Source organism: Centropristis striata, chromosome 9 (genome assembly GCF_030273125.1).
Source record: "Centropristis striata isolate RG_2023a ecotype Rhode Island chromosome 9, C.striata_1.0, whole genome shotgun sequence".
Lineage (NCBI taxonomy): Eukaryota > Metazoa > Chordata > Actinopteri > Perciformes > Serranidae > Centropristis > Centropristis striata.
Window position 1 is genome coordinate 23,531,539 of NC_081525.1, and position 25,958 is coordinate 23,557,496.

At 36.9% G+C, this 25,958-nt stretch overlaps 2 protein-coding genes across 4 annotated transcripts in view; both read left to right on the forward strand.

Annotated features, from left to right (window-relative positions):
* Positions 1-1,830: 1,830 nt before the first annotated feature.
* On the forward strand, positions 1,831-12,221 carry ak4 (adenylate kinase 4). Its single transcript, XM_059341270.1, has 5 exons — positions 1,831-2,418; positions 3,298-3,417; positions 6,921-7,093; positions 8,122-8,240; positions 9,082-12,221. The coding sequence occupies exons 1-5, from the start codon at positions 2,277-2,279 to the stop codon at positions 9,206-9,208; spliced, it is 681 nt and encodes a 226-aa protein (XP_059197253.1). The 5' UTR covers positions 1,831-2,276; the 3' UTR covers positions 9,209-12,221.
* An 8,976-nt stretch (positions 12,222-21,197) lies between these two features.
* Positions 21,198-25,958, forward strand: part of dnajc6 (DnaJ (Hsp40) homolog, subfamily C, member 6) — a 44,511-nt gene continuing 39,750 nt past the window's right edge. For all 3 annotated transcript variants that reach the window (XM_059340913.1, XM_059340915.1, XM_059340914.1), the window contains exon 1: positions 21,198-21,565. In XM_059340913.1, coding sequence (XP_059196896.1) covers positions 21,346-21,565 — 220 coding nt within the window. In that variant the 5' untranslated portion in view covers positions 21,198-21,345. The remainder of the gene's footprint in view (positions 21,566-25,958) is intronic.

The window sequence follows — 25,958 nt, forward strand, 5'->3', positions numbered from 1 at the left end:
TTCCCAAAAAGGTCCCTGTGAAGAAAGCGCGTCCATATTGCATAAACCCTCAATGTAAATAACATGAGGAATGGCTTGTAACCTACTAACCGTGAAGGTAACACACATATTGACGGCTCCGTGATTAATGCGAGAGAATAAAGCCAAGAGCGACGACTAAAATAAGCGCTTGTTGCTGTTTTCTATAAATAAACAAAAGTTGTCCAAATCTAAACACCGCTGTTATTAATGTCATTACATCATAACATGCATATGTGCTGTAGTAATGCTAAATATGTTCTTTAAAAAGCGACCAAAGGCGAAATATAAATGCAATGTTCGTATTGAATATTGTGCAGCCAAACGTTAACGCCCAGCATTACATACACACCCCTTTTCTGGGCAAAAACAAACAGCATGCTGTAGGATTCATATATAATCATTTATTCTTAATTACAGTCAGTCCAAGTATCAGTAATACAAATATTTGGCTCACTTACCTGCAAATTTCCCGTTGAATCCCCCGTGTTTACATGAATATTTTTAATGACGCAGCAAGACCACACAGAGCAACGTGATTGTCGCCATTTTTTGTTGTTATTGAATTCTCCCAAAGCCATGTGACAAAAAAATGATCGCGAAATTAAAAACAGGCTTCCGGGTGTGTGGAGGCGAAAAGTAGGCTACTTTCGCGAGGCTTAAAAAAGGTTAATCTTCCGAGTTGTTTGTCTGATGGATTAGTCTGGTTACTCCACTGACTGAAGACTGAAGGCTGTGCGCAATATCTGACAGCTCCGGGACGCTGCCGCCGCCGTATGGCTCGCAACAAGTACTCACTAGATTCCGCCAGTCCGCAAACGCTGCGCGGAATGACAGCGACTCATGTGCTTCTCTGCGCCTGCTGCCAGCAGTATAACAACCCCATGAACCAGAATGAATATTAAAAGCTCTGATTTGAAAGAATAAAAGATTTTAAAAAATGCTGTCAATAAGTGCTGGAGTCCAAAAATAGCCCACTTTACTAATTAGTAGGATAACATGCATGATATCAGTAATTCTTATTTATTTATTTATTGCACATCTGAGTCTGCTTTTGGATTTTCTTAAATCATTTGACAAGTTTAGTACTGTTGAGGAATGTTTTGGAATTTTCATCTACAGCTTACTGTAATCATATTATACGTTTCTATTGTAAATGTAAGTATTTCTTATCGGATCAGGTGACATTAATTTGGCTGACACGCCCTTTGGCTTGTAATAAATGACTGCAGCTTCTCTCCATAACACATTTGTAACAAGCCTCAACATGATTTAGAGGTGTGATCATTTAATTTCCCCTTAGCAGTTGCAGATCAAATAATAAGTTTGGCTTCTCAAACAGGCTGCAATAGGACACGTTTGTTCCTAACCTAAAGGCTCTTCCTTAATGAACTTAACTTTAGATACTCCTTTATATATATATATATATATACATACATACATACATATATATATATATATATATATATATATATATATACATATATATATATATATATATATATATATGTAGACACACAAACACACACACACACACACACACACACACTTTGCATGTAAGTAATGTATGTTTTAGTATGAAGGAAGACATTATGCTCTCTTTATTCATGAGTTAAAACTATATTCATTGTCAAAAACGCCTCTTCCTCTTAGATAGATAGACAGATAGATAGATAGATAGATAGATAGATAGATAGATAGATAGATAGATAGATAGATCTCTATCATATGGGATAGTGGTGACTTAAAGCCACAGACGACAATTTCTGCTGTTGTTGTTGTGCGTCGCTTGTATATAAAAACTACAGTAACCAGTTTACCCCGTAAAGTTCGTGCGAGTCAGTCATCCGCATTTTTTCCGGATGATGTGCGCAGGAAAATAGGGCGTTGTGGAGACTCCCTCATTCATTCGCAGAGAAAAGTCTGTGTCCGTAAAGACGTGGTGACGAGTGTAATGTATCCTTAAGAGACCTGAAAAAGGAAACGGGCGTTTTGACTTGGTCGGAGCAGGATAGTTCCAATGTGCGCACAGACTAGGCTCTGCGTAAAGAATCGTAGACTCCGGAGATAAGCTAAAATTTACACTTAAAAGACAAGTTTAGAAGCTCATCTGCAGGCTTTGGACCAGTTTGATCGCTCATGCGCACAACAGACTAGGAGTTTAATTAAGGGGTGATTTACTTCCTCATTTTGCGCACAAAGAGGATAAACTAACATTTGTGCATCCCAGAGGTGTTCAGCCTGTGTTCGAGGAAGACATGGCCAAGTTATTTCGAGCTGCTATCATGGGTCCACCAGGATCAGGGAAAGGAACGATATCCAAAAGGATTGCGGAAAGCTTTGGCCTGCACTATCTTTCCAGTGGCCACTATCTGCGAGAGAGCATAGCTGCAAATACAGGTAGGAAACATCTGCCCCTGTGCTGGAGCCCAAAAGTCAATACTTGTGGTGTCAACAGGAAGAACCAGTCTGCAGAAAAATCTGCGGTCTATATGCTTATGCATGTGTGAATCTTTCTCTTAATATATCATAATGGTTGTGACAAAATGTAATCATAGCTGGAAAAAGATAAGAAGTTTGCAGAATGAAGTGAGATGTGCGCCAAATTCAGAGTAAAGCTACAAAACACGAGACAACTGGATTTTTCTCCATCTGATTTTAATCAAAAACTCGCAACGTCACAATGACTCAGTGTTTACTCCCCTTTACTCCTTTTTTTAATGACAATATCCCCCCAAAGTTACACCATACTCCACTGATTGTGTCTCTCTAAACTTCCTCATTAAAGCTACCCAACTGGAGTTAATCTAATTCTTAGCATGTGCCAAACCAAGTATACTGATAATATAAAATTGGAGTTCAGTGCAGAGAGTTTAAGTAAAACCATGTGTGCTTGGTTGCCATTACTGAAACAGTTCAGTGAAGTTGTGACTTGTTGGATTGGGTAGCTAAGCCTTTTTGCTTTTTGCTAAAACAAGTCTCAGGATTCAGCTCGTTCAATATGTATGTTTGTTTAATGAACCCACAGCAGGCCCCAGAATTCAATGACATTTTTAAATGAGTAAGAAAGGGGAGGTTCTAGACAGGAGTTTGCAGTGAGAGCTTTAACTATTTACTGGTCAGATAGTTACATTAAAATATGCACTTAAGTGGAACAAGTGTGTTTCTTTTTCTTTTTTTACAGTGTGTACATATTCAACAGGCCCTATCCTTTTTTTAATCTTTAGATGCAGGAAGCAGACATGCATTGACTATGTTTACATATCTGTTTTGTATCAGAGGCAGGTTTGATGGTGATGAGCTATGTAGAGAGAAGCATGCTAGTCCCTGACCATGTGATGACCAGACTGATGCTGCCTAGACTGGAACAGCTGATCGGCCACAGCTGGCTGCTGGACGGTATGACAAGTTTTTGTGTTTATACAATCAGTGTGCTTGATACGTACTCTATTGTACTTTATCGAAAGGCAGCCCACCACCATTTGCATTGATCATCTGTAGTGAGAGAGTATGTTCATAATGCAAAGTCATGGCCAGTAATGGAAACTGCCAGCCATCCCTTAAATCTGATTGGTCTCACAGGGTGCCACCCCCCCAAATCCCCACACTGATGGCCATGTTTGAAGCCATAACATTTGTCTTCACCGCTGCATTCCAAGAAACATGCACTGTCCCAAAATGATAATATCCAATGCATCCCTTAAACGAAGGAGTAAGTTAGTAGAAAAATTATGCTCAACATGATCCTACATCTGTAGGTTATTTGTATAGCGAGATATAGAATCCAATGTCTGCAGGTCTGTACATGATCTGTAATTTAACTTACAGCTGTGATATATCTGCTTCAAATTCTAACCAAAGATCTTTTAGATATTTGGTGTTAATATCAGGAGAGTCCTCCAACTTTCCTGTGTTTTTCTGGTATCTATTGCAAGTTTCACAATATGTTATTTATCCACAGTCAACTCCAAGTGACCTTTGTTCCAACATTGAAAAAAACAGGTTTATATGTCTCTACTTAATTTGGAGATCAGCTGTAGTGATGACATTGCATGACATTACATTCTACATGTCAGTTTTTGTAAAATGTGGTTGTGATACGTCATGAGTCAAATTACAAAAGTACAAAAAGTTCTGGTTGGAAATGGCCTCAGAAGTGTGTTAGGTCAGGGAGTTATCTAGTAACATATTTGGTTTGAGTTGCTGTTAATGGAGATGGAGATGACAAACTCAACAAATGTTGTTTTTTTTGTTAAATATTATTCACTACAGTTAAAAGAGATGCCAAAACTGATCCTCAGAAAAAAAACAGTTGTTCTTGTTTAAACCTTGAAACATGATCAGTAAACAATACTTTTTTTAGGAAGAGAAAAGTGCAAACAAATCAAGGGCACACAAGGGCACACAAGGGCACACACACACACACACACACACACACACACACACACACACGCCTGCATGTATCTCAGCTCATCATGTTTATGATCTGATATAAACTGAGGCCTCGTCCACGAGTACAGGGACAGGGTGTTTTGCTTGGTGTTTCATCCCCCCAAAAACTGAAGCGGACCTTTTGTAAAACTCCTTCCAGGGTGAAGATGTTCATATAGTCCCTTTTCAGTGTTGACAGGGAAAACAGAGAGAGGGCATTACAAATTAGGTTATATTTTGTACAGTGTAGGATGGTTCTCCTCCTGCTAGTTTTCACCTTGTAAACAGGGTTTTATCTATGTTTATACATAAATGTACAGTTACTCTTACACTATATTGTTGTATTGCATAGCCACACCCATCTCAACAGTTAGTTTTTAGTGCTTTAACAGCACTGGAGAAAGGTCTGGCTGAACCCATTGAAATTTTGCACGAAGGGAAAAATAAATGCTCCAGGTTGATCGTCAGCACTTCAGTTTGGTTTTTGCATTATTATTTTTTTGCATTTCCATTTTGGACAGACTTTTTAAATAATGCCTGTGTGGACAGAATTTTTTTTGAGAAGGATGGAAAATAAAATAAAATACTGGTGTTTGCGGGACCGCGGCCTGACATGAATCCCCTGCCCCTCCCCCTCCAACTCACAAACATGTACTCATATTCGTACACCCTCCGAAAATATAATGTCTCTGTCCCTCTTGTAATCTTTGATTGCTGGTTTCCTGTCACTCATTTGTTGGCAGCTTTCTCTAGTTGCTGGAGAGATTTAATTGTTTTTTTATTGATTGCCAGTTTCCGCTCTAACGCATATGGAAGCAATAAACTAAAGACAAGCTCACGAGCATTCATACCGTATCACAGAAAACAAAGACAAAAACAAGAGAGAGATAATGGCCTTAAAGCTAATGGATCTTGTTTACAGTAAGCCTGCAATATGAACACTCAGCATGCTGAAGTTGTTTTGAGCAAAGCACTGTAGGCCTACACGCTATACTCGAAACTAACTAGGAACTAATGTTGGAGTGAATTTTCTTGCCATGTGTTTAGTTAAATAGGGATAATATGGCCATGCGTTATTACTGTATTTTATACAAACTATGGTTACTAGGAGAAAATGGTGTGAGCAAACTGTGAGCAATGGTTAGAATGCTAACAAACTAAACTAAGATGGTGACCATAGTAAACATTACACCTGCTAAACATCAGCATGTTAGCATTTGTCATTGTGAGCATGTTAGCATGCTAATGTTAGCATTACCTTCACCATTCTGCCTCAGTACAACCTCACAGAGCAGTTAGTGTGACTCTAATCTTTTCATTACTGCTGGTGGTTCTTTAAGGTCATGTAACTGAGAGCCTTGGGTTTTTTTCCAGTACGTCCATTCATGTGCACATATCACAGTTACAGAATATCTCGCTGGAAGATCGGAAATGGCGTTAGCCCAAGTCTACTTGCTGTCAGCTACTGATAAAAGCAAACACTGAATCAGAAAATAAACTGTATGTAACTGTGTGTGAAAAAAATACATACAACATAAACTTGTGTTTTTCACTTGCAATGATAGACATAACTTCCAAATTGCACCTTAGCACCATAGTCTTTCTTTTGCATTTACATAAGCAATCACATAGTGTTATTATTCAAGCAAATTCAAGCTATATCGACCTATCTATTTTTTTCTGGCTCTGCTCCTAGAAGCAATAGGACATAGATGTCCATTTAACCTAATTTAAAAGAAATATGCATCATTTATATGTTTAAAAAGAAAATTTGTCATATGGCTCTTGAAATTACAGAAGATAATGTTGTGGAAAGTATTTTTTTCCCTCATGAGCGTATAGTCAAATCTTTATACATGGCTCAAGAAACAGGGCTTTACGGACAGCACCATTCCAGCTATTCTGTCCTTAACCAGTCTCGGTAATTGTAAAAAAAAGTCCACTTCATTTTGAAAGTCCTTGGTCTCACCTAGTATAAAGTCTGCTTGCTCTTGTCATGCCCAATGCCAATCATCCCACATTCTCTTCAATGTATTTCGGAGGTGGTGTTGGATCTCCATGAGAGGAGTCCTAAATACTATCATTTAAGTTTTTTATTCAGACTCCCTCCAGGTGGGAGTGCTAGTTAGCTTGTGACCTTTGACACATCTGTGAGACAAATATTAATTTCTAATTTCCATTTTTGTTTTGTTTCCTGTTACATTATTTGAAGCCATTTGTATAAATGTTTTTTTATCACATACTCCATAATCAATATGAAGATCCTTTCTAAATTAAATGGTAGCTAACATATCTGTTCGGAATCTGCATGTGTCTGCAGACAGTATCACATGTGAGGAAATCTAAAAAATCCATCTCTGACAAACCAAAATCCTGCACCACTGTCTTAAATGTAGTTTACAGATAAATAAATGTCATACATTTACTCCTGGTGGACAATGCCTCAGACATTCCTCTGTCTCTCTGTCTAGGTTTTCCCCGGACTCTAACACAGGCCAAAGCCCTGAACAATTTGTGTCAGATGGACTTGGTCATCAGCCTCAACATCCCCTACGAGACTCTGAGGGAGAGACTGAGCGACCGCTGGATCCATCCAAGCAGCGGTCGAGTCTACAATATGGGCTTCAACCCGCCACGAGTGCAGGTCTCAATGTCTTAAAGTGAAAAGAGAGATAAAGTGCTTGAACTATTCTGTTAAGCATTTAAATACATTTTTTGGCATTTGATTTTTGACAGTTTAGTCATTTCAGTATCTTCCTCATGAGACTGGTGTCGGTGTGTTTTGGAGCTGGTAGGAATTTAATTTCTGGCTTCAGTTGGGTGGAAAATGTGAGATTGGAACCAGATGAAGGACAATAACCTCAACCTGCAAAAAACAACACTTTTGCTTTTTATTCAACTTTACCAGGTCTCACAACAACTAAATTACTATTTCAGATTGTTATTATTCTTAACCTTATTCATATAAAAACAGGTTTGCAAAGTGCTTCACAGAAACCAGAACTAATAAAACAATCAACACACTTACAATAGCATGTAAGATATACAGGATAAACATTTGAATGTCCAATATGCATTAGGAGACAACTTGTGTCACATAGTTTAAGTAATACAATTATTATTTCCTCATTGATTTCTTAACTTTTTAATTGAAGTTTTTTTTTGTGGGAAAAAAGACATTAGGCACAAGTTACTATTCAAAGCAGTGCGTGTAAATGTAATTATTTTTGTGAAATTTGTGAAAACAAGTCTTCAGTGGAACTTTTTTTACTCTTTTTACACTTTTCCTGCCCTAATGGCAGAAGCCCTCTGTCTTCAGTACACCACTTGTTTTGGCATTGGTTTTCATTGCCTCAACCCAGGAAATTAGTTACATAATAAAGCTGTTTTGTTGTTAAACAGAATGTAGAAATAAAAAAAGGAAGAGGAAGGATAAAGGATAAAAATTTGCAGCATACAAAACTGTAGGAGACATTTGAAACTAAGATATTATATTGACATTATGCTGACTATAACATTTTTGTATTAAGAATGGGTAGAAAGGTCAAGATTCATAGCCAGTGATAATGACTGTCGATATGTGTTTTCTTGTATCCCCTTAGCTTTGAGATTTCAATGCATTTTCTTGAGTTCACCTTTGTTGTATGTTTGACCTTGTGTTGCACTCCTCAGGGTAAGGATGATGTCACCGGGGAGCCACTGATTCAGCACGACGACGACAAACCAGAAGCCCTGATGTCCCGACTGAGGCACTACAAAGATGTGGCCAAGCCTGTCATAGACTTATACAAGTAAGTAATACTTCCCTTTCATAGGACAATCCTCACTCAGCATTACTCAACATTAAGAGCTCTTTTTAGTTTTAGTATCACAGTCACATTATTTTTACATAGAATTATTAAGATTTGGACATTGAAAAGAAATCCAGTCACATGCAAATTTTGCACGCAGAAAATCAAACCCAGATGTCAAACAATAACAAAACACGGAGGCCATGAAAGGGCTCGTTTGAATTTAATAGTTACGGGCATTTAATCAGGTTTATTCAGCGGTCACTATAAAGTCTCAGATTTTTTTTGTGACTAATGGTTTATTATTTATAACTTCAAATAAATTGAAACAATGGTCAGCAGAGTACACCCTTTTCTTGGCCTTTTTGGATGGTTGGATCTGTTGGTAAATGATTTAACTTTAGTTTTGATAACTGTCCTTTAAGCGGAACTCCACTAATTTTACACATCAAAATAGGGATGGGAGATATGGTGTAAAATTAAAAATCACAATTTTATTTATTTTTTTTTTTTTCTTTGAACACCAGCTTCAAAAGACAATGGAATTACTTAAATACACTTTAAAATCAGAAAATTATAAACAAAAGCTAACCAACAAGGATGAAGAGACAAAGCATTGTGGGTCATTTAGGGAATAAGAATGTGTGGATGCATGAATTTAGAATTTTTATTTTATTAACTTGTCCAGTGTTAGTCCAACAATGTGACAGGAGAACAATGATAAGTCAATGTAGTTCTCCTTTACCACTGAAAGACTAATAAGCCACATTCTGCGATTCAATCAATATTTTATTTTTACCAAGCTTTCCTTCTTATTTTATTCTCCTATTTATCTGCTCAGGTCACAGGGAATCCTGCACTCATTTTCCGGTACAGAGACGGACCGGATTTGGCCTTATATCAACTCCCTCCTCAGCACCAAGATGCACACGCAGCCGTCAGACGCCTTCCAAACCCGGACGCCCTGACATTTCTCTAAATGAAAGCAACACAGGGAAACATCCTGAAGCAGCCAGAGGAAGTGGGGTGATGTTTCCATATGCTGGCCTCAGCTTGCCGATCCTTAATAGTGAGCTTTAGAGAGACGGATCAGGACACAGATCAAAACTGTAGTCATCCAACATGTTTGTGATTCAATCACCAGTTGTTTATTTTCAAATGAATGGTTGTATGAAAACATTTCTAGGGGTTTATTGGTTGTGTTGATTTCTCCATTATCACAGTGAAATGTTCACATCCTTCAAGGCAATATAAAAAGTGTAATTTTACACAAGCACTCACCATCAAGCAACATTTTTGTCTTTTTGCGTGCAAGTGTTCCAGTTTCAACAAATTGAATTTAAATCATAACTCATTCAGGGAAGCGGAAACTAAAGGTTAAAAGCAAAAGAGAAGTACAGGAAAGAAGAATTCCTTGCACCAAACAAACCAAAATATTTAGTGTCTCACTCTAACATTAAATATGTGATACAAAACTCTTTAAAATGATTGTGAAAACAAGGCTTTAATGAAAGTAAACATATGGGATATTACTTAAATGGTCTGTTATCTTTACAGAATTGTTTAATTACGCTTTAAGCGCACAATATATAATTTTCTGCCGATAGCAGTATCTTAATCAAAACAGTAACAAAAAGGACAGTTTGGTGACATCATGAAGCAGCTGCTGCTGTCGAGCTGAATTATTGGCAGAGGTGTGCTCATCTCCAAAAAAACAAACAGACTGAATATTGTTGTTCCAATGCTGTTCCACACACACAGGACGCTCTGGGGGTTTGCGAGTGACGTTTTCTCAGCTTGTTTCCCGATAAGTTCAGAGCCAGACATCTGATTACTAAAATCCTTCATCTGGTAAGTTAAAAACTACCAAGATCTCTTGTAAAAATTTGGCTTAAAACAGGATTAAAAGTCAATTTATGACGGCTTCGGACTGTCAGCTTCTGATACATGTGTAAAGGGGATATGACGCCATTGACAGGTGACTAAATTAAATGGATTAAATTAAATTAGGGATTTCTCAAATATTGAAGATTGTTGGAAACATTTTGAGATAATGGGCATACATAACCCAACAAAATATATGACATAGGTCTAGTTGTTTTTGGACATTTTAATGAGGGAAAATTTAAATATAAATCCTTTCAATTTTACTTCATAAACCAAGCAAATGTTACACAGGTGCATCTCAATACATTATAATATCACGGAAAAGTCAATTTCCTGTCGTTCAAGTCAAATAGCCCCAACCAAGGATTGAGTGCATATAGATGGATATGCTTTTCAGAGGCCAACATTTCCATATTAAACATACTTTTTAAAATTGGTCTTTTGTAATATAATTTTTTTGAGACACTGAATTTTAGGCCTTCAATAAATGTAAGCCATCATTATAATAATAAGAAAAAGTTAAATTAAGACAGCAAATGTTTCATTTGGTGTGTAATTGACTTAATGTGTTATTTCCACTTTTTGAATTGAATTAATAACATAAATACACTTTCTATGGTATTCTAATTCATTGAGATGCACCTGTATGTATGTATATACCTTATACAATTTTGGAGTGAAACCTTTAATTACCCTTACATATCAAAGTAAGAGAGGAATTTTAGGATTCATTGAGTACACAACCATATATTCTTATTAAATTCAGCCTCACCACAGCCTTAACTAAAAGATGCACTGAGGGCAAAACTGACATTCTTCATTTTGTCACATCTAAACAGAAGAGTGTTGTGTTTTACGCTGCTGTACATAATGCCTACATGTCAGATGTTACATATACAACAACCCTGCAGAACCAGCTTTGAATTGTTGTGAATATATCCATCAATTTCATTAAAACAATATGCACTGTATAATTGGCTATTCTCTACTTTGGTACTGAAATGCTGCAGAATCTTATGCAAACTGCGGGACAACCTACTGGGCTGGTGCTAGACTTGTACAAGATGCAAGGAGCCGTCGCAGTCACTCTAGAGCACACTCTGTGGCTGGGATGAAGACCAATGCACAGAACATAGAGTGCCTTAAATGCTGTTACATTCCTTTAAATATAAAATGTTGTCTTGTCTTTAATCCTTAAAATGTCACAGATTGTTGTTTGTAAAATGTTAAGTTTTGCAGTGTTTGTTCAACTTTAAGATAATTCTGCGTATAACTTTAGGAGGTCACTTTTATGATTCGGGGGGCATGACAAGGTCACATATGTAAAGGTCTTGTCTTTGAATGATTGAATTTAAGTACTGTTGCAGGATGAACAACTTTTTTCTGTTTATTTTGTTTGATTTGCAAGTCATTGGTTAAGGTTTGTAATCATTTATCACTGTACAGAATAGCTTCTTGTCACTTGAAGTAAAAAAAAAAAAAAAAGTCAGATTTTCAACAATTGGCACAATGTGAGTTTTAGTTCAGCATAGTGACTAACCTGTCCAATCAAGACAACAAATGGGTTTAATTGTATTTGAGGCTTTGTGTTAATGTTGGCTCTGCAGCTTTAAATTAACAATTTATCAACATACACAAATACATATATATATTTAATCATTTCTTTTGTGAGGTCAAACTGCCTTGTATCAAGTTTTTTTTTGGGTGGCACTTTTTGTTTTTCATAGAGTCTATAAATAGTGGGTGTTGTACGGATGGAAGGCCTTCAAGATGACACCAAATATACAAGAAAAGAAACTTTTACTCAATCATATTTTTTACTTGAGTTACAAGAGGAAACGAGGTCTTTAATTAAGCGGGTAGTGGGATGTGTTGGCTTCTGATTTCTGCTTAGGTTTCATGTTGGTGAACTCAGTATGCCAGTCTGTTGTTGAATGAAAGGGCGTGGTGTAAAAGTGTTATGTTGTACGTGACTACACCCCACTGCTGTTGCGAAACACTAGGATTGTGGGATTTTTTTCTTTCCCATTTTCTTTTCAAACCATGCTGCCTAAACATGTTACATTCTGAAAACAATTAAAATATTTTCTCAAGGCTGCGTTCACTGTCTTTGCTGGATCTTATGCAACAAAATATAATTTGTCGTGTCATTTACTGTATCTTGTTTGTGGGAGACAAACTTCGTGGGTGGATACATGTTTCTTTTTTGATGCTTTTAAGGTTTAAAGGGTGATAGAAGTACTCCAGTAAAACTAGTGTAGAAATACTCTTTCACAAGTAAAACTAATCTAAAGTGAAGGTTTTACTTGAGTATAAGTACAAAAATATTTACATCAAAGTATAAATAAAAGTAATAAGTAAAAGTACTCATTAGGCAGAATGGTCCATTTAAGAATAACACATATCAGTGATGGAAGTGCTTTTACTTAGTAAAGTGAATAGTACTACACTGTACAAATAGTCCTTTAAAAGTATATATAAGTCCTGCATTAAAAAAAGTTTAAGTAAAAAATATACAAGAATATTGGCATCAAAATGTCTAAAGTACCAAAACTAAAAGTGCTCATGATGATTAATATAAAATATATACATTACATTAATTTGTTTCTCACTTTAATGTTGTAGATGATACATGTGGAGACATTTTTGAATTATTTCTATATTTTATATATTACTTCACATACTACTACAGCTTGTGGATCTCCACCTGGGGACCACAGCCTGACATAAAAATATTTTTCATTAAATTTTTTTGCATTGTTTATCTCAATCTGCAAAGTAACTTAAGCTGCTAAATAAATGTAGTGACATAAAAAGTAAAAATATTTTCCTCTGAGTGTTTATTAAGTAGCATAACATATAAATACTCAGGTAAAGTACAAGTATCTCACATTTAAGTACAGTACCTGAGTAAATGTATTTAGTTACTTTAAATAGTGTATATTCATTAAATCTTTCTTTCTTACTTTCTTTTTTTCTTTCCAGCACACACAAAAAGAATAGAGGCTCTACTCCTCCCCTCTTTGCTCCTTGATCTTTCATATCATGTGAGAAAAACAGGAAGCAGCAGGAGGGTGTGCTAACTTGCGACAACACACAAAAGCTTCGGTAGCTATTTAAAACACGTACTGAAAAAAACAAACACACATGCCCAGTGCGAGCACGTAGAAATACGCTCTGTGTCTTCTCCACTCGTGTCTAATCCTCTCAGATCTTTAAATAAACCCCATGTGCACTAGAGCCTGGTTGGTAGTCGTGCTACACTGTCACGGATTACAATCTGATGCTGCTGCTGTGTTTACCTTTGACAGAAGGTGTGGAGCTGTAGTTTGTGTATACATGTAGCATCATGCAGATCTTACTCTAAATATGGTCAAAAATCTGAAATGCATCACAATAAGTCGGGTTTTTTTTACTCTGAAGTCCAAGAGATTTTGGTTCAACTTTGTCAAGTTCCAATGCATTAATTTCTGTCTGTGTTTATTATCTTTCAGTCTGTTCTTACATCACATACATGGCTCATTTCTCTCCACAAACACTTGGCTATCAGGCCGATTTTTAATTTTTTCAAATTAACAAAGTATAAAGCTGCCAGGAACCCAAAATACAAACAAAAGACACAGGTTACTATGGAAATGTACCTTTTATTTTTATTTTTTATTTATTTATTTTTTACTATTTTTACACACAAAAACAACAGAAAAAATAATAGATAAACAAAACTATAAAATAGTCTATTTGCATGTAAATCAAAAATAGTAATAGTTTTCATTGTAGAAAGAAAATTCACATTTTAAAAATGGTCTACAAACATAAATGGCACTTTAACTGGCTTTCTCAGCTTGTCTGTTACATAAATAAAGTTATTATTGTAAATAAAACATGCTCAGTGTATTTTCAATGAATAGATGGACTCCAGAAGGTTAATCACCTTATTATCACTGCTATTATAGGGACATCTAGTGCATGAAAGTGTGTCTTTAAATATGGTTGCATATAATGTTGTATTGTAGGTGCATATCACCAGTATTGGGTTGTACATTACAAACCAGGCTAGTACATTACTGCAGCTAAGATATTTCCAGCAACAAATACCCATGCAGTCTGTTTCTGAGGTCCACCCCATGTTTTTTTTTTCTTTTCTTTTTTACCAAGCTGAGTCAGCTACACTGACAACTCAGGCAGTGCTCGCTCAGCGGCGCAGTTTCTCCTCCACAGATCCCCACACAAACATCCTCTCTGCCGCTTACTTCCTCGTTTACGCGCATCCACATCTTCTGCAGATCTACCAATCGCCATCGCTGGACTCTCTGTTGCTCACATGCCAAAGTGTGATTATATGATGATGCTGTAGCCTTGCTGCTGAGTCTGTGCATTGACTGACACGTTCACCTGGGAGATACAGTGGGGGGATCCTTGAATGGGCAGCACGCAAGTCTCACAGGACGCTTTGACCTTTGACTGGCAGCGAATGACAAATCAAAGGTCGGTGTGTGTGCGCGGAGCCGGGGTTCAAAGCGCATCTCCACCACGGCACAAGACGGCGCTCCCGGGAGAATGGTAGAAAACGCTCAGAAAGGTAAAGTCATATGTTTCTGTTAATTTCATGTGATAAATGTATTTTCTGGCGTAGCGTCTAAACCAGGCAAAGAAGAAGAGAGCATCATGATCTGTGTGTGGTTGTTACATAATACCAGGCTGCCTCTGGAAATTCACACCACTTCCCCCCTACATCTCTGCTCGAGAGGTTATCACCAACATGCACCTGCTTCATGGGAAATACTCCCGTTTGTTCCCACAAATTCATCGAAAATTACAAACTGAGGGCCTCTATGTCGTTTGATGCGCACGCGAGCATCATAAATGACATCATTTGGGTTATTTTTGTCCGGCAGGTGTTGTTTTTTTTCCCACATAGGTGATGAGACTATTATTTTTTCTTGTATGAGAATTTTTGCTACGGATGTTTTACCCTCTTTATAATTGACATCACATCACCAGATTGAATGAACAGTGTGAAGGTTTGATATCAACTGGATTATTTTGTCAGCTGATGCTGTCGGTAGCGGCATTTCAGGACACCAGTTAAAGACACACAACACTCAAGCCGATTTGAATAGGACAGGTTTTTTATTATTATTATTATTATTATTATTATTATTATTATTATTATTAACGCATCGGTATAACAGGGATTTGGACGTGACTTTTGTCTCTTGTGTGTTTAATATTATCAGTATTATGAGAATCACCATCTTCATTATCCAGGGCTGCTCTGTGCTGAGAGGACAGCTCCTCTCTTGTCCAATAGTCTTCACGGTCACAACGCAGCGTCACGCACGTCACGTGAGCAGCTTAACGCAGCCTGGTGCGGTTTCATGCTGTGGTCAGCAGCCACCTGAATCCATACAGTGAGTAGTGTAAGAAAAAAAGGGAGGACAGAAATAGAAATACCACATTGTAGAAATAGTCTGTTACAAGTAAGACTATTTTTTTCGCATTTCATTTTTTTACTTAAGTATAAGTCATTATGCAGAATGGCCAATTATCAGAAAAATATATAATTTGATTCTAATTAACGATACAGTGCATCACTTTAATGTTGCAGCTGTTGGGGTTAATGTATCATTTTTTATACTGCTGGCAAGCTTGTGCATTTCCTCCTGGAATAGTATTACCTTATTTTTTTCTTAATATAGGCCTAATTAAGTGCTTAAGTAAATGTATTAAGATTAAGACATTTCTTAAATGTTTTACAGGACAGGAAAATATATTGATTTTGATCGACTGGGCCTTTGAATCCATCAACTCCAACAATCTACGCCACGGCATTTCTTCTTAATATTACCCGACATCATAGTTTGCTTTTACCTTGCTCTGCTTAAAGCTACTGAAAAAGTATGTTGGCATGACTACTCATCACCGTCACCTTAAAATGATGTTAGAATTAGGTGGATAATGTTGGTCTCTTGTGATTGGTGAGGAGAACTGTAACTCCCCTACAGAAATTGGTTAGAGAAGAGGCAACCTCAGACTGAAGAAATACAGGTGCATCTCAATAAATTAGAATATCATGGAAAAATCTATTTCCAGTAGTTCAAGTCAAAGAGCCCCAACCAAGTATTGAGTCATATAGATGGACATACTTTTCAGAGGCCAACATTTCCATATTAAACATACTTTTTAAAATTGGTCTTTTTGTATTATTAATTTTTTTGAAGGCATTGCATTTTTGCTCTTCATTAAATGTAAGCCATAATTATTACAATTAGAAGAAATTAAATAAATTAAGACATGAGATGTTTCATCTGTGCGTAATGGATCTATATCATGTGTTATTTCCACTTTTTGAATTGAATTACTGACATAAATAAACATTTCTATGATATTCTAATTTATTGAGATGCACCTGTATATGTATAAAAAAGTTGGGATGTTGCCTACATATGTAAATAAAACAGATTGTTGTCATCTTTTAATACTTTTGACAATATCTTTCACATCTGAAAACCCACTCATGCAGGTAAAGGTCGGTGTAGGCCAGAAACTGTTAAGTTTTTTTGAACTGGTATAGTTTCAGTTGTGTTTTAGCCACATGTTAAACAAGTACAGCTGCAGAAACTAGAAGATGTTACCTTTGAAGTGAAGCTTCATAAATGCATTTATCTTTAAAACTCTTCTGATATAACCTTTGACTCAAATTTGTCTGTGGTATAATCCTAACCCTTCCACTACCCCAAACCTAGCTGGGAAGGTGGGTTTTTAAGAGGTTAATGTTCAAAGGGATAAACCTTTGTTTTGTTAATATAAACTCTGAATTGGGAATTTCATACATTTTGTTTTTATTAACATTTTACACAGTGTCCAAACCACTGTCGAATCAGGGTTTTATTTAGCAGTTAACGAGATAAATGAATACACTTATAAACATAAGATTTTACACCAAGATCAGAAGGGCAGGTATAAAAAGGGTTTAAGACTTTTTATGGTTGCAGGCAGATACTTGGGAGTTAGTAATTAAGTATACAGGGCAAGGCACCCCTGTCTTTGTGCTCAGAAGCAGTTCAGCAGAATAGATACTTTTGACAAACTGTGATCTTCCAGTCTTCAGTTCCCAAAGTAGGCCAGCTCAGTGGGTGTGGCAAACCAGGGCAGCAGTGATGCCATTATGTTTCTATGAAGACATGTAGCTTCCAATGCTGATCTATCATGATTCAGTTGTTTTTTTTTACCGCAGCAGAACAAGAATCCTTGGATTACATGATGTAAAGTCTCACAGACTTAACCAGAGATTCAAGTCCACCATCTGTCTTGTCAAGTGAGTCCTACAGCTGATCCAGCAGATTCCTGGTTTCTGCTTTAACAGTTACAAGGATAATCATTAATCCTCAATCTACACTGGAGCGTGATGGTAAAAACCAACATAGAGATACAAGGCCGTTGTCTGTGTCACGTTACAGCAGTGTCGTTAAACTGTCAAAAAGGCACTAAGCTTTACACTAAAAGGCCTTTAAGGAATTCTTAAAAGTGGGATTAAAGCAATGTCTCAAACTTCATCATAAATTCTCTTTAAAATACATCACATGAATTGTTTTCCATATTTATTCAGTGGTTGCTCAGTAAGGTTAGACAACATAACCATTATTCAAAGCCTTGAGATTAAGATTTTTTATGCAAAGTCTGGCAGTGGAAGTAGATATCAATTTTCATATTTTGCTTCCAAGCTACGTTACTTTCATTATTGATAAATCAGTTGATTATTATTCCCCTGCATTGGTGACAGCTGTGGAATTATGTTTTCTGTGCACCTTTCCCATTCTCGCAAATATATCTCAGCACTGCGTGGAGGCAATTCCTTCAAATTTGACACAAAAGCACACTTAGACTCAAGGATGAACTGATTAGATTTTGTAGGCCAAAGGTCAAGGTTTCTCTGACCTCACTTAGCCATATCTCAAGAAATGATATGCTAATAATTACAAAATATCACATGATGTTTAATAGGATAAAACAATCTGGTAAATTACATTTTATAATCCAAAAGATTAAAGGTCAATTTCTCTGTGACATCATAATGTTCTGAGACTTTTGGGGCCCACCTTGAAACTGTGGTGACTGTATGAATCAGGGGTGTCAAATTTATCCATGGGGGGCCCCGAGTGGGTGCAGGTTTTTGTTCCAACTAAGCAGGAGCACACCTGATGCAACAAATTAACTGAGTGAAGATACTTCAGGTGATTGAATGAGTTGAGTCAGGTGTGCACTGGGCCTTTCGTGGATCTGTTTGAGACCCCTGGTATAGATCTTCTGAACTTGTGTTCAGAAGAAGTTGTGCAGCTTCTTTGCAGCAACATCCATATTTGAAGCATCTTCTACTGTCATGGCGATATATACGAGTCTGGACATGGTTGTAAACTGCAATATGGCTGGCTGGTGGAGGCATACAAAGGGATAATTCTAGTTTTCTTGGTTTTTAGTTTTCTTTCTATCTTTTTGTCTATAAAATTCCCATTATGACTCCCTAGATGATATTCCCATTGCTTGTTTTGTCTAACCAACATTCCAAAACCAAATGTATTCACATTCTTATCATATACAACAAAGACAAGCTGTCTTTCCTATGGAGCAAACAAAGAATATACACATTTTTTTCAGCTATATTTGTTTTTGATTTGGTTTAGTCATGTTTTCCTTTGATCGTGACCGAGATTGTGATGTCCATACTGCACCTGCCTGCTGCATCCTGAACAGTCGCACTCTAAGGGTATTGAGGGGTAAATATTGGTAGGCATGGCCGGGACAGGAAGCTCCATGGCAACAATGGAACGGTAGCACTTTGTGTCCGGTGATGGCGGGGGTATCTTTCCTCCCTTTTGGACATTCCGTTCCCGCTGTGCTTTGAGCTCCCGTCTGCTCTCCTAAAAAGAGTTTCCCAGGCTCATGTCCTCTTTTCAGAACCATGCAGGGTTTCCGTTGCCAGGGGACAAGGCCAAGGAAGGAAGCATGCCATCACTGGTCACTCTTTTGTCCTTCATGGATCCAGGGTCATTGCACAAAAAAATTGGAGCTAAAATGACAAATTTGGAGCTGAAATGACAAATCGGTCGAATTTTAATTATATTGCAAAGAGCTTGTTAACATTCAAGGCTGCTGTCAGTTGAGTGGTGAGAAAATTCCCTGTGATGCAGAGTGAGTTTCCTTTTTCTGACAAAGCATGGTGCTGTTGTCTTACAATGCAGACTACGATACTCCTCTCATTTTAATCCTTTATTATGACAAAGCCAGGGGTCCTTGTTCATTTTCAGCACAGGACTGAAATAAGAAATTACTCTATTATGAGCCCAGACTCATTTGCTCCTTATTTATACCCAAGAAAGCAGGTCACAGCGAGAGAAGTCTTAAACACTTTCTCCCTGAGGACATCTGTTATTTTAATGGATGACACTGCAGTTTTAACTGTTTCTCTTTTCTCTCTTTTTTTAAAAACAGTTTATACCATTATCACCTGTTCCTTTTTACCATGTACAGTCATGGTTACAGCCAACATCATCACACATCTATACTGCATTTGTCTTACATTTAAGTAGAGCAGTTACTTTGGCAACTAGTTTGATAACCGATAAGTAATTTTATTTACTTTTAAACCTAAAATGTCAAACAGTTGCTTGCCTTAGTGAATAGTTTCTGCTTTTCTCTGCCTTATATCGCTGTAAATTTATATATATCTTTTTGTTGATTGACAAAATTAGGAATTTAAAGACCTGAACTCGAGCGTGCCTCAAAATTGTCTGAAATTTTTATATGATAATCAAGAAGCGGATAACTCTATAATGAAAATAACTGTCATAGCCCACGTAATTCTTTACATTTTTTATATAATGCAGACGGAAAAAGTGCCAGCTACCATTCCTACACAGGACAATCATAACTGGCTGTGAGCCTGCAGAGATTTTGAAAGGGAATTCCACCAAGAATATGAACTGTGACACTGTACGGAGAATTGGAGTCCGACTAATTTGACATAAGGGCATGTAAGCAAATTTAATGTGTGAGTCTTCACAACCAAAGACAACTATAATATTCCCATTATACTGATAAGGAATTGGGCTTTAATATGTCATTGGCAGTTAATTGAGTTAACTGGGACATTTTCTTACCTTCATGATGCCATAATATACTTCTACAGGACCTTATATATTTTGTATTTTTTGTTGCATAATATTGTTGTGTATTGATGAACTTAAGGGAAAATATTCTCATAGGCATATTCACACTTATTTTACATAATGAGAAAAAACATCACATGTTCGAGTCTTATCTTCACAACCAAAGACAACTATTATTTTCTTTTTCTCATACATCTGCTGTGCTGTTTATGGCATGTTTATATTGACATCATTAAGATATCCCAGTTATACATTGATGGCAATTTTTTGTAGTTTTGTTGCATGACAATGTATTGATGAGCTTAAGGGAAAACATGCCTATAGGCATATCCACAGTATTCCTTCAAAAACAAAAACTATAATATTTCTATTATTATTATCTTGCTGATATTAATGTGTCTTTTGTTCTAGGCTATTTCAAGGCATTTTTGTATTAATATTAGACCTACTGTGATTTTACCATAATACACAGTATGTCAATGGTGCCCAATAGGTGATATTTATAAACATATACATTTTGATATCTTATCTTTATTATCATTATTATATGGTTTGTTTGGCACATTTCCACAAAATGCCCTGTATTGATAAGCGTTAGGGTAAATAAGCCTATAGGCGTACTCACATCCAGCCTATACTGATTAGATTAGAGTTTGTGAATAATACATGCAGCAATAACATGGGAGGGCTGGAGGATTTTGCGTTGGGGTGGATTTCCCTTTTACTCAGTCGGGGACTACAGCGACAGCAGCAGCAGCAGAAGGAGAAGCGTCGTAGTAAAATGCGGTGCTGCTGAGAAAAGAGAGGGCAGTAGACCGAAACAGAGAGAGAGAGAGAGAGAGAGAGAGAGAGAGAGAGAGAGAGAGAGACCGGCAGAATATTTCTTTCCGGAGAAAAGAGAGGAGACTGGCCGTCCTCTCTCCTCCCCGGACATGTGGTGCACCCAGCAGCAGCAGCAGTAGCGGCGGTGGCGGCGACGGCGCGGCGTAGCCTACTACGTCTTTGGAGCTTCTTTTGTCTTTAATTTTTATATCTTTTTGTGTGCTTCTGTAATGAGCTTGCTGGGGGCCTACAAGAAAAAGACCAGTTACGATGGCTATGAATCTTTGCAGTTGGTTGATAGCGGCGGAGATAGCTTCAGCGTCGGCAGAGGGAGCAGCAGCGGCGGCGGCGGAGGCGGCGGCGGCACACTCGCAGGCTCCATAGCGGCCACCCTTGGACCGAAGGCAGGCCCGCTGAGAGAGGAGGACTGCAGCACCATGGACAGCTCAGGTAAGAGTCTCCCCCCTCACCGCCCCCGGCAGCTGGGATGGCGATTGTACGCTGACGTGAGGAGTGCTAGAGTAAGATGTGAGGAGTTTACGCAGTGTTAACGTGGCCTGTAACTGTCCGGGTGTAGGGGTAGCAGGAGACAACACAATGGCTAACAAGAGTGAAAGTATACAATGATGATAGGCACCTCCTGGATCTTTCTACAGGGCTCATAGTGGCTCCCAGATCCCTAGCTGAAAGGCTATATCTGGCTAGTATATGCAGACCAGATTAATACATGTCCTACTGTCCTTGATTTTTGTGGAAAATTTCAAAAATAGTCTGCATTATGTGTTATTGCACGAGGAGCTAACCAGTCCTGTGTAGCTTCTCATTCAGACTTGTATGTTTTACATATGTTAAAAAGTGTTTGCACAAGTGATCCTAATATTTTAGACAATATGCACACATATATTAGCACATGCCACCCTGTTTCTAGTGTCCCTAATGTATTTAAATATGTCAAATATAAAAGCATAGGTACACAAACCAAATTTCAGTAATAGAAAACCATATTTCATAACGTATTTACATTTTTCATATAGGCTTTTAATGTGAAATTCTACTTGTTATCAAACTAATTTAGACAATAAATCCTCTTTGCACATAATACTGTATTCTAGTGTCCATAATGTATTTAAATATGCAAAAAAAGCATATGTATACACACTAAATTCCCAGACAGTTTTGCAGTCACATAAACTACATTTTTATAGCCTATTTACTTTTTTTATATTCACTTTTATTGTAAAACTCTGCTTGTAATCTCAGTAGGTCAGACAAAAAAATCATATTTGCACGGAACACTCTATTCTAGTGCCCATAATGTATTTAAATACGTAAAATATAAAAGCATATGTAGACACAGTAAATTTCCGATACATTTTTCATTGATGTAAACTAAATGTCATAGCATATTTACTTTTTTATATGGGCTTTTAATGTGAAATTCTGCTTGTAATTTCAATAGTTCAGACAATAAATCATACTTGCACATAATAATTTATTCTACTGTCCATAACGTATTTAAACACAGACAAATATGGAATCATATGTATACACACACTATATTTTAAGACAAGTTATTCAGTGATATAAACCACATTTCATAGTTTATTTACTTTTTCTTATGGGCTTTTAATGTGAAATTCTGCTTGTGTTCTCAGTAGTTAAGTCAGTAAATGCTGTTTCAGTTTGAGGCAGCAGAAGAACAAAATGCAATCGGTTTAGAAGTTTATTCAACTGGCCATGAATGATGGATTATAAGCCTAATGTATCCAATTAAAACTAAAATCTGTTTATCATTAATCTGATGACAAATCCTCTTCATGCTTTATTGAATTCAGTCATAATAGCTCATTTGTTTTGATACTTTATCCACACTGAGATCAATTCTATCATCTGTAAAAGGGCCTCTTGAGAGGAATAAAGTTTTATGATGTTAGTACTGTTACTGTGACTATAGTGGCCGTTCCTTTGCACACTTTACACATATTAGGCTATCCACACTGTACATAGACTTAAATAATATCAGACCTTATGCAATATGTCATGCCAATGTAAAAACATTTTTACCTAATATAAAGATGTGATTAAGTGGCTCTTACAGTGACCTTTGCTGCTGCTGCTGCTACTATACAATTACTATTACAACTGTTCTTTTCTTTTATAAGACACCACTATTTATCAAACATCAACATAAATACATGAATCAATCATTATTACAACCACAATACGTGCTATATAGTTTCCAAATAACATTTCTATGTGGATTTATTTTAGTGAAACTCTACACTGAATAGCAGAAGAAAGAAAGTAAATAAAAGCCTAATATTGTCCTGACACTATGTATTATTGTATGCTCTGAGGCTATCTCCAAGTAACTAATGTAAATGTTTCATGACAGAAAATTACAGGTTGTATCTGTAAATGTATATAATGGCAGTTGACAGTTGCCCAACACCGTCAAAATACAGTTACAAATAGTTAGTTTCCTTATAAATAAATATATATTAATTTAAAATACAGATATTTACTGTACAATATCTGTATCTCTGCAGTCTTGGTGTGGGGTTTTGGGGGTCCTTTTTTGCATTACATTTTTCAATTACAAAATATCCAATTTCACATTGTTTTGGGCCAATAGTATTATCATATCTGTGTACAAAATGTTGTAAAAGCTACTTAAATTAATAATTAAGCAACATCCAAAGAGCTTAAAGACAAAGCCTGCTAAATAAGTTGAATGAGGACCAAATACAACCATTAAAGTTTTTTAATTAATTTTGATTCTTTCCGCAGTTTACATTATGATGATACATTAATTTGGCTTGGATGCTGCATCTAAGCCTTATGATGGTAGAAAGGACCCAGGGACAGCTGATTCATCATATTAACACATTGTGCAGTTTACTTAGAAAAAAAAAAAAATTACCACTACTCCGACTATCACTGCTAATATAACAACATAATCACATGATTTATAGTATTATAATAAATACAGACTAATAGAGAAGTCTCTTACTCTGTGTTTAAAGTTAAAGTCTGCCGAGCCTCACTGCAGTGCTCTGTGGAGTCATCCAGCCTCCAGGGACGAACATTTGTGTGAAACAAAAGAAGCTGGATGAGGAGGGTGGGAGGGTCAGCGAGGAGAGGGGATTGGGGTTGGTGTTGGGGGAGGGTGGGGGGTTGGAGGAGGGGGGCTCCAGTGTCAGATGTCTGTCTAGCCTGCCAGGCCTTACGGATGGCCTCTTTCATGTGCGTGAGCCTGCGTCTGTCTGTGTGTGTGTCTATGTGTCCATCTGTCCCACTCACACACAGCCTGATACTGAGGGGTAAAGGTTGGCACTCTAGAAGAAGGGAGACACGTTCATTGATCTTTCTGGCAACGGTGCGAGAGACAGCTCTCTGTTCTGTCGGTGTCCCGCTCTCTCTCACTGCGAGAGATTGGCCTCTCTGCTGCTGCTGTTATTACCTGATGGAGCCTGTATCAGAGCCTCCCTCTGGTGCCTGTATTAGCAAGGTTTGTCACTGTAACTGGCTCACAAGTCTGCACACACCCACATCCATCTGGTCACAGACAGAGAGGCACATAGAGCGGCTAAAAGATTCACACAGCAGAGAAATAGATTCAACATAACATAGAAGCAAAGCATTTGATATACAGGGGAGCAAAGGCATTAATCCCCTAAACAACACATGGAGGGAATAAAGACATGACAACATAGAAGATCAGTTGGACAATAAAAAGGAAATAAACCAACAAATAAATACATGTTTATTATTGTTTAGAGAAGATTTAATAGAGTTATTCTAAATGTTCAAATCCATTTCTTTGATATAGTAAAAGAAAAGAAATTTGGAATAAATTGTGGATTCTTATTAGTTTAAATAATATGAAATTATAAAAAAATATATGATACAAAAACATATTATGTATAAAATATAAATAATGTAAAATGTCTTTAAAAACATGAACAAATAGCAATAATTGGCTTAGCCTGGAACTTGAATATGATAAGCCTATAAAATAGCTTGTGTAAATAATTAATGACTGATAGAAGTGTATTCATAAAATAAATGCAGGCTATAACAAACTTTATATTTATATAACACAATGCATACATTTCATCTGAAAACTTTTCAGGGATCCAGTGAGTGAACCCCTGAAAGTAACTGGACTATACGACCTGATTTTAGTCTAATGCTAGTAAGCTAACTGTTTTTTTTGTTTTTTTCATATTACTGATTTATATTCAACTCTTGGGGTCAGCACTCCTCAAGGAGATGCAAGATAGATCTGAGGGGTCATGAGATGATTAATTGGAAAGGAATAGGGTATCCATTAAAAATGACAATACCAGTACCCTTAAAGTGATACAGATACCAATAGAGTACTTCATTTGATGCCTTGTTTTCCTATACGTCATTTGATACCCATCATAAGAATGTAAGCATTCAGTTGTGTAAAATACTACCACCACCCCTTTCCATTAAAATGATGATTTATACAGGAATAAATTACACAGTGAACTGCCAATTCTGACAAATACACCATGCTCTACATCACAGCCCTGCAGACAGGCTGGGTTGTAGCTGCTGTGGTAGTGGGCCAAACAGAGGTTGCATTAGATTGATAACTGCTTGTGATGATTGGCTGTGAGAAAAACCAATATCAATCCCTAGACAGGAAAGAGGAAAAGTATCATGCAAATTTAGATTTTACTGCCTGACTTAAAATATTTGCTTCTTTTTTTGTGTGAAATACTGGAAACTTTGACCTCCTTTGGTCTCTAACGAGGATTCTAAGAAAACAATCTCACTTATCGTGGACATATTTATCCTTTGAGTAAGG

Bases quoted from the DNA above. Each gene is read 5' to 3' on its own strand.
- ak4 (XM_059341270.1), top strand. From the start codon at position 2,277: ATGGCCAAGTTATTTCGAGCTGCTATCATGGGTCCACCAGGATCAGGG. The intron at 2,419-3,297 runs GTAGGAAACATC...GTTTTGTATCAG, and splicing joins GAGCATAGCTGCAAATACAG to AGGCAGGTTTGATGGTGATG. The intron at 7,094-8,121 runs GTCTCAATGTCT...TGCACTCCTCAG, and splicing joins TCAACCCGCCACGAGTGCAG to GGTAAGGATGATGTCACCGG.